The sequence below is a fragment of the Peromyscus maniculatus genome, chromosome 21 (genome assembly GCF_049852395.1).
Source record: "Peromyscus maniculatus bairdii isolate BWxNUB_F1_BW_parent chromosome 21, HU_Pman_BW_mat_3.1, whole genome shotgun sequence".
NCBI classification, from domain to species: Eukaryota; Metazoa; Chordata; class Mammalia; order Rodentia; family Cricetidae; genus Peromyscus; species Peromyscus maniculatus.
In genome coordinates, this window is record NC_134872.1 from 41,923,492 (window position 1) to 41,936,486 (window position 12,995).

General features: G+C 37.8%; 1 protein-coding gene across 2 annotated transcripts in view; it reads right to left on the bottom strand.

Annotated features, from left to right (window-relative positions):
- Kcnh8 (potassium voltage-gated channel subfamily H member 8) overlaps positions 1 to 12,995 on the bottom strand; it is a 373,224-nt gene that overhangs the window by 59,205 nt on the left and 301,024 nt on the right. For both annotated transcript variants that reach the window (XM_076557538.1, XM_076557539.1), the window contains exons 9-10: positions 5,849 to 6,048; positions 4,359 to 4,608 (exon numbers count right to left, since the gene is read on the bottom strand). In XM_076557538.1, coding sequence (XP_076413653.1) covers positions 4,359 to 4,608; positions 5,849 to 6,048 — 450 coding nt within the window. The remainder of the gene's footprint in view (positions 1 to 4,358; positions 4,609 to 5,848; positions 6,049 to 12,995) is intronic.

A 12,995-nucleotide genomic window follows, 5' to 3' on the forward strand; every position in this document is an offset into this window, starting at 1 on the left:
GCACCGGCATGGTGTGTGACAAAAGGCCAAGGCAAGCCCAGTGGTAGCCTGCGACTCTGGGTGGCTCAAGGACCAATATTACTCAGGACGACGTGGTCTTTTCCCACCACTACCACATGGCCATACCTGCCTCCGACTTCACATCTCTAGTTTGGCTTCTCTCTGCTGTGATTGCTGCTCCATTATGCCATCTTCGCCCTGCCCCCAATTCCATGAAATCACTTTTTAAAAGCATCTTCCCATAATACCTGCCTTCTTTTAGTTGTTCATAGAAGCCTCCGTGGATCTTTGAGGTTCCTCAGAGCGGCTCTGAGGCCCTGTGGGTACTGGCAGCTAATGCCACATTATTTATAATAGACAAAATTCCAAGTCATGTTCCTCACCTGGCAGCGCTCTGGCTCCGGCTTGAGTTCTGGTGGTGGCAGTGGTGGCCACAGCTCCTCCATCTAATTTCTAAATGTTTATATTTTATTGTATTCAACATTTTTGAAACAAAATTCCTGACCAGAAACTCATAAAAGCCCATTCTATTTATTAGCAAAAGGAAACATGAAATTAATCACATATGCTTGATATATTCAGATTGTGTATGAAATAAAAAATTGAAGGTAAGTTATCAAATTCTATCAAATATTAACTTCAAATTAATATTAGATTTAAACATTGAAATTAAGTCTACTTTGGCAGAAGAAAACAAAGCATATTATAGTTTATATTTTTAGTTTCTGGTCACCTTTGGAAAAATTCAAGCCTGATTTATTGTTGTCACTAATATTGCTAAAATTGAAATTATGTTTTTCTGAAAAATCTACACAGTCGCTTAACAACGTAAAGTAGAGGATGGACGTAAGATACAATCATAGACAGGGAATAATCAGCACAGCGACTCTACATTTGTCTATTTGAGGATGATTACCAGGACAGTGTCATGTAGGAGATTCTGTTATGCCAGGGACATTTGGAGCAATGTTAAGGCTACCATACTTTCATATTTATGGTTGCTGTGGTATGACTATAAGCAGAATTCTGCAAACACTTAGCTAAATTTGGCACCTTGGAAAGAATTCCAGTTTTGTTTTTGACTTGGTGAGTTGTTCATGGAGCATGAATAATGGGTTGAGTCTCACACTGAGTTCTGGCTAGGCTTCCTTGTCTCAGTAACTGCTCTGTAGATTCCCCCCTGCTTTTATTTTGAGATTCCGGAACTATTGTCTTAACTACTCCAGGTCTTAGTATCCTTATTTCCGAAAGAAAAGAGTTATTTCTCTGGTGGCTGTGGGTTATGGGTAGTCTCCATCTTTTCAGAGCTGGTCTTTGAGGATCAACAACAGTAACAAAAAGGGATATTAATTACATAGAGGAAGATAAATATCATCTGCCAGGACACTGTTTATCACTCATTGCTATTTTCTGCCTTCATGAGAAATTCCTGGGACAAGTCTCTCCAGGCATCAGATCTGGAAATGCTTCTGTGTGCCGATTGGAAGATGGTGTTGCTTTAGCTCTTATATAAACACTCCTTCTCACAAGACTGCTAATTCATTTCAGTGATAGAATGAACTCTTGTTAAGTAATTAGAGACCAAAGATGAAGCTGTATGTGCTGTGGGATAATGCAGTGTAGGTTGAATGAGCTGCATGAAATAATATTAAGATGAAGAAAGTTACAACATTCCATTAACATGTTAACCTTGGATCTTCACTTGTCTATGGCATCATATCAGAGTTTAGAATGATCATGGGACAAGCTGAACTTACATCAGTTTGGGTATATACATGGTGGGAGCAGAGCAGTGAAATACCATCATAAAATCACAATTTATGGAGAAATTTGGAGCATGGAGCAAAAGAGCAATGGAGCAAATCTTTCAGCAACAAGTACTATTGGATCATGTTTTATAAGCTATAGCAGTGACATAGAAGCCATTAAATTTGCACCTTTTTGCTCTAATGTCATGGATACCTTCATTTTTCCATCCCTAAAACTGTTGCTAGTCACCAAATTTAAAAATGGATAAGAATTAAAAGAAAAGCTTGGCTATTTTTAAATGGTGTGTTATATCTGCTTGCATGTATGTCATATCTGAAAAAATGGCCAGATGCTCTCAAAAGTAGGCTGTGTCAAGAGGAAAATCAGCAGGCTATAAAAATTTCAGTGGCACTAGGGAAACCCATGGGGAAATATGATTTAAACAATGTTTTGGAAGCAAATTAGAAATCATTGTCAATTCTAAGCCAGAATCACAAAATGGTAGAATGATTGTTCTTCAACTTTACAAGTCAAGAAGAGGGAGAGTTCCATGTAGGTTCCCCAGCTGTGAATGTGGGTGACAGCTGTGTGGCTTGATCTGTTTGTAGGGCCCCTGGCAGTGGGATCAGGACTTATCCCAGGTGCATAAGCTGGCTTTTTGGAGCCCCTTCCTTATGGTGGAATACCTTGTTCAGTCTTGATGCAGGGAGCAGGGGCTACGTCCCGCCTCAACTTGGTATGCCAGACTTTGTTAACTACCCAAGGGAGGCCGTACTCTCTTTGAGGACTGGATGGGGGGTGGAATTGGGGGGAGGTGGGGTCCAGAGAAGGGGAAGGAGAGTGAACTGGGGTTGGTATGTAAAATGAAAAAAATTTTAACACAAAAGAGATAATAAAAAGAAAAAGATGGAGGGACTGTTTTAGCATCTTCTGCACTTACACAGAGGAGAACCTCACAGAAGGCTAATAAAAACTGAGTCAAATCTTGAAGGGCAAGCCCCACCTTTCTGCTGTTAGTGAAACTGAAGTTCACAGGAAGCAGTGAAAGCTGCAGTCACAAGGTTCTGACAGCACTCAGTCACCAGCAGTCCCTTTTAGTTGATGCTGTCACAATGTCATAGTCTATTGGCTATGCTATAGCACAATGAAGCTAAGGTATGATTTATTTCTCATGGTTCTGGAGCTGAAAAGTCCAAGGTGAAGGCTTTGGCAGGTTTAGTGTATAATAAAGGCCAACTTTCTCTTTCTTACCCACTGACTTATTGTGATATCGTGGCAGAAAAAGCCAAGTGCTTCTCTGAAGCTTCCACTTTGGAAGGAACTAATCATGTTCTAGGTTCCCACATCCTAATTTCATCTTGCCAAGGACTGAGTTTCAGGAGATGAATTTGGAAAACACATTCAGATTTGACAAGATTTTAGGACTTGATAATGGACCTAAGGCACTGGTTTATATTTGGGCCTCAAGAATTATCACTTCTCTCTTCTAAAATATAATCTGTCTGGAAGCTCACCACCTCAGTAGCAGACCGACAGAGCTGACATAAGATGATATGTATTCTTTAGATAAGGAAGGGGCAGTGGCCTACCATACAGAATCAGAACATGCTTCTCTATCTGTGTCTACATTCTGTGAAGGTTTAAACGTCTCATGTGCTGAAGTACTTTGTAAAGCATTGTTCACAAATCAGTTTCTTAGAAAATTAGAACAAAAAGTGCTGTGTTAACCATTTGCTGACATGATTTTAGACATTGTTGTATTACATCACAGTTTAAAAGGTACCTGGGATTCATCTGATGCTCAACCTCCCCACATCCCTGAGCAAATTTTCCATCTTGTCCTTCTCTTGAATTTAAACCCAATAAGGGCAAAACTTCTAGCAATTTCTGTAATCCACATTCTTAGTGCTCAGACCACTGTCCAGTTCACTGCCATCCTCAGTAAATAAACAATAAACAAATGAGAGTGAATTAAAAAAAAACTCATCAAGTTGAGAGATGATTTTTTCCAGATTAGCCCACATAGCATTTTCTGCCAGCTGCCTTTTATATTTCAATGAAAAACAATTATGTCTAGTATTTGAAGTCAACGTCATGGCACAGAGTTTTCACAGTTATGAGTTTTCTTTGAAGAACTAAAAGGAGCTTGTGTAACCCTAGCAGTATTAGGTTAATGGCAGTGATGAAATTTGTTCTCAAAGTTAAATCATTTTTTTGCGCTATTTCTGGCACAGATAAAAATTCTAATGTTCTTGGGACTGGCTCTCCACAAAATATAGAAATTCTCCACACAAAATGAGCTGCTATTCCATAGGAGGCTGTATGCATTGTGATTAGAAATCAGGAAGACTTTACTATACATGGAATCTGGGTACAGTTAGCTAAGGGGACATTTACTCACTTGTAAAATGAAGATGAAATTTACTGCCTGAACTTTGTTTATATAAAAATAATGATATGGTGTATATATAACACTTAAGTCAATTGAACACCATAAGGGGTCCATACATGTGTCTGTAATTTGCCAACTCTTATTAGCATTGCCTTTTCCCTACTTTGTATTCCTCATACTCCAGAGTAAAATTTCAGAGTTTTCAGCCCAAACCTACCTAGAATAGCCAATACCATGCTGTCTTTAAGAACTTCCATGGAGCCTGAGCACACAAAGTAGATGGCCTGCAGAGCATCTCCCTGGCGCAGCAGATACTCTCCTGGAGCACAGAATGATGTTTTGATGTGGAGAGACAGAGATCTAAGGCAGCCCCGGCTGGCACATTCAAACAGGGACAGCTGTAAGATCTCCTTGTTTAGATGCATTGTGATGTCAGAGCGCAGCTCATCTGGAAAGTCTTTCAAAAGCTGTTGGGGAGAAAGAAAAGTGTAAGTTGGGGCTAGTCAGTGATTTTGCAAGACACCAATGGTGCTCTTCGTACTTGGGTCAACTGCACTATATAAGAGGAGGTTGATGTATTCTTTGAGATTCCTCTGTACAATCTCCAGGGCTATATAGTGACAATGACCTTAATTATGTATTACCAAATAATAAATAATAAACCTGATAATAATATTGTAAATAATAATAATAATAATAATAATAATAATAATAATAATTGTTATTGTTGATAATAAACCTGGAGAAATTTTTAAAAATTCTAAAGTATCCTGGTAGGAAGGCTTGTGACACTTCTGTCAAGAGTCCTATTGCGGATAGATACAGGGGTTTGGACCCACTGTCCTTTCTCAATGTGTCATCATCATATACAGAGATCAAATATTAAAATACTTGCCACTAAGTTTCAAATATGAGAGAAAATGTGGTATTTGCCTTTCAGTGTTTGGCTTACTTCATTAAACATATTAATCTCTAGTTCTATCCATTTGTGCCCTGAAAATGACATAATTTTTATGTATGGGAGTAGCTATGAAAGTAGAAAGGGGACCATCATAGAGGAAGAGGGGATCTTAAGGGAGGGCTAGGAGGGGAAAAGAGAGGATTGTGGACTACATGTGGCATGAAAGCAGAGGGTTTAGTGGGGCCCAAAAAGGAACCATCAGGAAAGGACTCCCATCCCTCTTCCTTGAGGGGTTGAGAAAGCAGTAAATAAAAATATAGCATGTATAAAGCTGGGTTATTTTATAAATTAACTAAAAGAATATTGGGTTGGTTGATGTGTTGGTGGACTAGTTATTGTTTGGGGCTGTTTCTTGAATTCTACAGATAACCATATTTGCCTATAACTTGTTTCTTTTTTAACTTTAGATCATGGTAGCAAGTTTACATTGAGTAATCACTGAACATTATGACATTAAATTGTCTTAAGGATGAATACTTTCAAAAAACACAATGAGAAAGAAAATAAATTCATTTGATTGAATAAACTAGTAAAATGTTATGAAACTGTCATCACAGAGTGGCATTGTAAAAACATCAGTCCTAATGCATAAAGGATGGTAGGATGTAGGTCCATGATGGCAAAGACAAAGAGATAAAAAGGCTGGTAAATGTGTCCCTCTCTTATGCCTACATTAGAATACCTTCCCTTTACTTGACAATATGTGATTTCTGCCTGAAAATGTCAAAATAAGAAAGGCACAATACCTCATTTGAATCTATTCCATTGTTGACTGACCAGGTTGTCTGAAAGTACTCAAGCATCCTCTGCTTGAGCTGCTGAGGCAGGTGATGCACGCGGATGAAATCCTTTAGGTCCTTGGTTCTAGTGTGATACAGACTCCACCTGGAGTACATTCTCTGTATAATGGCAGTCACATTTCCAAACACCAAGGCATGCATCAGAGCTAGAGAGCACAACAGAACACAGGATAGTAAGACAAAGGCTCCTTGTACATATAAGTCTAGTTTACAGATGGGTTAGAGTAAAACATGCTTATGTGGCCATACTGATATGATTGCTTTGCTTAGGAAGTTATGGGCACAGCCACTCTGTCGTAAGATCACTCAATCCCCAAGCAGTTGTTTTCCCTTCCCATGGCTTGATCCAAGTAAAAATAGCTTTAAAGATAATAATAATAATAATAATAATAATAATAATAATAATAATAATAATTAATAATACATGAAGTAGACCCTTTGACACACATGCAGTCTCTTAGCTGTCATGTGGATCTGAAAACTTTTACTTTGAATTCTATCAGCATATTATTTCAGTAGTTACACATAGTCTAATAGCTATGATACAATTCTATCAATACTTTCAAAGGATAAGCTTTAAACTTACAGTTAATTACTGTGTTTCACAAACAGATCTGCTTAAAAGACAAGTCTACTCTAAGAACTGGATAGCGATTTTTGTAATTTTAGTCTCACAGGCCAAAATCATTACTTTAAAGTCTCGGGATATAGCTAAGTGGCATAGCACTCACTTAATTCATGTATGGCCAGGGTTTGAATCTATGAACCACAAAATAAGTAAGTAAATAAAAATAATAACAGAATATTAAAACTGGTGTATTCACATTACTGTTAATATTAAGACAGTTGTTATAAATGTAAGGATTCCCTGATAAGTGGGAAACTGAGGTGATTATGAGTTCAATTCTCATCCTCACTTCAGCTTTGCAAGTACTTTAATCTTAAGGGAGAAAGCTCAAAATCTGAGACCATGAAAGTTACAAAATAGTGTACTCAAGCACAGACACTTGATGTAGGGTGCTGTCACTGTCCTGGTAACCAGCCCACCTAAGTACACAGGGATCCTTGTTTCAATGAGGCTGGTCACTCAGCTGGTACTTGTTTTGCTTTCATTTCTCCTGCTACGGTGAAATACCCTGTCTAAGAGCAACAAAAGGGAGAAAGGAATTCACCTCACTTACAATTACAAACTACAGTCCATCATTGTGGGGAGATCAATCAGGGACTTCAAAGAGCTTGTTACATCACATCCGTAGTCAAGAGCAGAGAGTAATGAATGCATACATGATTGCTTGTATGCTTGATTTCAGCACTCATAGGGAGTTCAGTTCCTCTTGCCTAGGGAGTGGTACCATTCACAGTGGGCTGGGTCTTCCCATACTGATTAACAAATCCTCCTAACATGTGTTCACAATCCAACCAGATCTAGACAATTCCTCTCTGAGACTCTTTTCCCAGGGGATTCTGGCAGATAAGTCAATCTATGTCTAAAACTACTACTAGAATTTGGCAAGATACACGTGTTTGTTCACCAGAACTATGGGGTGAATGGGAAGGGATGGAGAGGGTTGTTTCTTGTAGAGAGAATCACAGTTAGAGGACTGAGTTTGCCTTCCAGGAGTTTTCCTGTTTTTGGAAGTAGCTGGCAACAAAGCAGAAAAGACACTGTTGGATTTTGCATCTCATAGTGATTGGCAGAATGGAATGAGAATAGTTTGTGTAGATACCAGTAGATGACTCAAGAAGGCTCAGCTTTACCTAGGGCTACAAAAATAGAAGACAGAAGAGAGCCTGAGTTCTTATATTCACAGGCAGATCAGTTCACAGTGACACTAGATTTGATCCCTGGTCCCTACCCTGGAATAGAACACAGATGAGGTAAGAAGCACAGGTCATTTTTGCCTTAAAAGGGGACTACAAAAATAATAGCATATCTGTGAGGGCCTATCAAATGGTCCTGGTACCATAATGTCAGTATGGAAGGAATGGCAGTAGAAGTTTCCTGTCACCAAAGTGTATGCTCTGTAAACATGTAAAGACATGAACAAACCTATCCTCCTAAATATTTTAGGACAGCCCCAGTTTATTATTCCCTCATAGTCACCAGAAATTGCCAAACGCCAATGTATAAACTCCATTCTAATCTAACATTTGGACTAAAATTCTGCAGCAAGTTATATATCATATTTTTTTTATAAAATAATGGCTACTATGCCTATAAAGTCACATTTTAATGACAAAATCTTAGCATTTTGCAAAAGTTACTTGAATAGAGTTAAATTAGGGACTTCTATCCAGGAGGCAATGTAATACAGCTGAGAGAATAGAGGTTGTGCAATCAGACAAATCTAGATCTGAATCTTACCTCTCATTTTCCTAATTGTGTGAATGTACCAAGTTAAATCTCTTTTTAAAATGATAAAAAATTGGAGTAGGGCTCTTCTTAAGATGGCTATTGCTTGCCATGGAAGCCTTTCATCTCATGTTTGATACAGAAACCCTTACAAACCGTAAGCAGAGAACCAATTGCACAAATTTGTCACCTGATCTTTACACACATGCTGCAATATAAGCATACACACATATGTAGACATACTAAGTAAACATTCAAAAATAAAAATGTCTTCATTTAAAAAAAATCTGATGTGGCCCCATTTCTTTTATACATTAAGTAGATAGGCTATTATCTTAAGTATAGGGCTATTCTGAGCTATAAACCATGGAGTACCCCAGTCTGTGTAGAAGTATCTAATACATGTATGAAGCAGGAGTTGTTTATGTTAGCCTTTTACTTGAAAGTACAAAATATTAAAAATGTCAGTGCACTCAGGGAGTAAGATTTGGGGAAAGGATTTTAGATTTTGCTGGGAACTCTTCAAGAGTTACCTCACTCTTGGTAGAAATCATTTCTTGATGAAAGAATTCAAGAAGTATTTAACTAGTGCAGGCACACATAAGAATACAAAAGCAGAATGCTTCCCAAATGTCCAAAACATCTAAAGGAAGACGAATAGTCCTTAACAACTTTCTGGTGTGTGGCTTTGTGGATTCTAAGCACAACAGCTCAGCAGCTTAAATATTTTACTTGGAAGAAAAGATATTTACTTGCAAAAAAAAATTACTGAAGAAAAGAACTGATTATGCTCCAAGTCAAAGAAATAAGACATAGATCCAGGCTCTGCTAATGAGCTTGGGCAAGGCTTGGACACTCTGCTATCTTTAACTGTGTGTAGTAGTCTTCCAGAGAATAAATCAAGTGCAGAGAATAAGCCTATTTCATTTATTTTAACACTGCTCTTCTTAATTACCTGTATGATTTTAACTTTGCTTTGCTTAATTATAATGTGTAAAGTGCTTAACTCAGAGAAGTAATATGTTCAGACCATTTAACATCCTAATTGTACACTATCAATGAAATAAATTACTGGATTAATTGTAGCATTCATAAATGTTGTTGGAAGGATATCATCTGTCTGAGTCACCACAATTTCAAAGTCTTATTTTTGCATAGGAACACTTCTAAATTAAGAATTCAAAAAATAAAACCCCAGCTCTCATAGTTATTATGGCCTTTTGGGCCACTGAGGCTCACTCGTCATTCTGTCTTGACAGATAGTGTGTGTGTTAAGTGTCAGGCAAAATCTTTCCATCTGCTCTGAAAGTTTGATTCAAAAACTTCTGTATCCAGGTCAGTTTGGAAATTATCAATTGCTTTCTCCTCTCTCAGAAAACTTGATATATATAATTCTTGAGTGCTACACTTGCTGAGTATATTGGAGGCTCTTTTCCTTTGTGTGGGAGTTTTACATGAAATGCATTTTGTAAAATTTTATCTCAGTATCAGGTCTTTGAAAGAACCTTCCCAACTGTGGTTTCAGGAAAAGGTAAATAGGTCTCAGAGGAAACAAAAACCACCAAAGTCTGGCACTGACTTTTGTCTTTTCTTTCTTCTCCTTTCTCTTCCACTATTCTCGTTCCTTCCTTGAACTTGGGCACCAATGCTTTCCCATGCACAATATTATTGCTGATGCTTTTAACAGCTATTTTGCTGTGACTGCATAGTCTGTACAGGGCCTCCTTTCTCTTTATAGGAAAGGAGTCCAGAGAGCTCAGCTTTCAGATGACCTTGTTGTTTCCTGTCTTTTCTCCCTCCTTTTCATCTACCTGGAATTTTCCATTCTCAACTAACTGTCCTGGGTTAATACTGAGTTGTAGATGCCAGAAAATAGAGGAAACAAAATGAGAATGATTTCTTGAAAGTTGAATTTAAATGTTTCAAAGACATCTTAAGAATGGCATGAATTCAAGTTCAATAAAATCATGACAGGGAGTGTTGTGTTGCCAGATCAAAAAGAAGTGTGAAAATAATGCTCCATTGGAACTAGGTATGTCACAATTGTGAGCCATCTTCACAGGAAGCTCTGTCCAGCCATCAAGGCCGAACTGATCAAGCAAACTTATCAGTTAACTCTAGTCAGTTAATACTTAGTTTTTAAAGAAAGATTTTCAAAAATATGAAAAAAAATCATCTGTTTAGTGTCAACAATAATATAAGGAGCTTTGTTAATTATTTCAGAAAAAAAGATACATTAAAAACTACATTTTGGGCCGGGCGTTGGTGGCGCACGCCTTTAATCCCAGCACTCGGGAGGCAGAGCCAGGCGGATCTCTGTGAGTTCGAGGCCAGCCTGGGCTACCAAGTGAGCTCCAGGAAAGGCGCAAAGCTACACAGAGAAACCCTGTCTCGAAAAACCAAAAAAAAAAAAAAAAAAAAAAAACAAAACTACATTTTGGTCATGCATTATGCATAATTCTCAATTTCTGTGTACTACTAATTTTTCTAAATGTGTATTACAATAGGAAATATGCTAGAGAAGCCAGGTAACAGGTCTCTGATCTGAGTGAACACCCGTATTGTCAATAAACTGTGACCTTGAAGGGCAGCATTTGTCCACAGACATCTCTGTTTCCAACCATCTAGCCTGCTTGGCATCCTTACCACATAGCATAAGTTTTTATTGAGCTAAATGAATCAGCTGCAACTCAGTAGTGTCATCAATAGTTTTATAACTGTAAACAAAAAGCTAAAAATTTTATGATAACTGGTTCAGAAAATTCATGCCCACTTCCCTTGAAAATGGCAGCCTTTTGAAATCTTAGGTCCTTGTGGTTATCATCCACATGTTAGACAAAATGACTTTCTTCAATCATTTGGATCATCTCTGTTAATAAAAACTAAAAACAACCTCATATGAAAAATAAGAATTTGGCTCTGTTCCCGAGCTCTCATCCTCACTTGATAGCTACATTATTTTTAGCTTGTCTGCCCTAAGTTTACAAGGTAAAACTAAAGTCACACACACACACGCACATGGATGCACACGCACACATGCACATACAAACACACAGAGAAAGATACACAATGCTGAATGCAAAACTCAATGAGATTTCATATCTGATGGAATGGCTTTCAGATCGGTAACACATTCTGTAAGGCTCATGTCTTTCAAAGCCATCAACCACACTTCTCACTAAAGGTAGCTACACTCACAAAACAAATTGCAACCAAGAAACTGATCAAATTTTGAATTTTCTCTACCCAAAATCATACAGGATGTAATCTAGCTTCTCTGCTCAGCAATGAGTTTGTGATTCATCCATACCTTTGCAGAACAGTTCATCTTCATTCTGATATAGTTCTTAGTATTTTAACTGTCTTATAAGTTACTCATTTATTCTGTTAATGGCATTTCCTGCTGGATATTCTGACAATTACTCTTCTATAGAGAACTCTCTTCCTCCTACCTCATCTTCTCTTCTTTCATTCCCCATTCCCTCCATGATTCCCTCCCTCCATTCTCTCCTCCTCCTCCACAGGATCTTGGCACCATGATGTTTTGACTCATTGATCCAAAGTAGTGGAATTGATGACAATGTATTGAAACCTAAGAAACCAAGATGCAAAGAATATACATCCACATATGCACACAATTCATGCTTAGGCATACACACACACATACACACACACACACACACACACACACACACACACTTCTACTGGCTATATACATGGAAGGGCATCATTGGGTCACAGAGTACAGGTGTATTCATATTTGATGGATGTTGATAACATGATTGCTGACTGGATAGAAATGCCCACTAACAGCACAGAAAGGCCAAAGCATGGATTCTCTCTCAAAGCACAGAGGGCTCCAGAGTTTTCAAGCATGCAGTTCTTGTGAGTGCAACATGTGTCTGCTTCTGGTTTACATCTCAGACAAATGTTAAAAATCTTTCCTTGAAACAGTTTTTCAAATGTGTTTTAATGTTCCCATATGGATTAGTATACTTTTAAGAAAATATATCAGAAAGCAGCCTTTTGCATGGTAAATATGTGCAAATACCTAAACTCTTGTAGTTTACTCTTCAAGCTTTTAGTGATGTATTCTGATAAGGAGAGATGCTGCAGTTCAATTTATAGTTTTTTGTAAAGACAATGAGGCATCTATGGCATATTTTAGAAACACTTGGGAAATTTGAGTTCATGAGAATGCGTTCTCATGCTGTCTTCTTATCCTTTCAAGTTCATTCTCACAATCCCATTTGTAACTAATTTTCATGTTGTTTAGCAGGGGTCCAAGTTAGCGTTAACAATATATTTATACACTGGACACAGCAACACTTCCTTTAAAAAACATCTTTATTACTTCATTTGTCTGTCTGTCTGTCTGTTTGCCTATCTATCTATCTATCTATCTATCTATCTATCTATCTATCTATCTATCTATCTATCTATCATCTATCTATCTATCTATCTATCATCTATCTATCTCTCTGTGTGTAAGTATTTGTATGTATATTTGGGTGTGGATATGAGTGTGAATGTACCATAGTACATGAATAAATGTCAGAGAACATTTTGTGGGAGTCAGTTTTCTCCATCCACCATGTGTGTTTCAAGGATTAAATCAAGTTTTCAGCCTTGGCAGCAAGCACCTTTGGTTCCCAATAACACTCATTGACCATCAATCTTCCTTCAACTATAGTCTAGAGTCAGTCATGTCATATCTGAAGTGATCATATAGATGTGGGC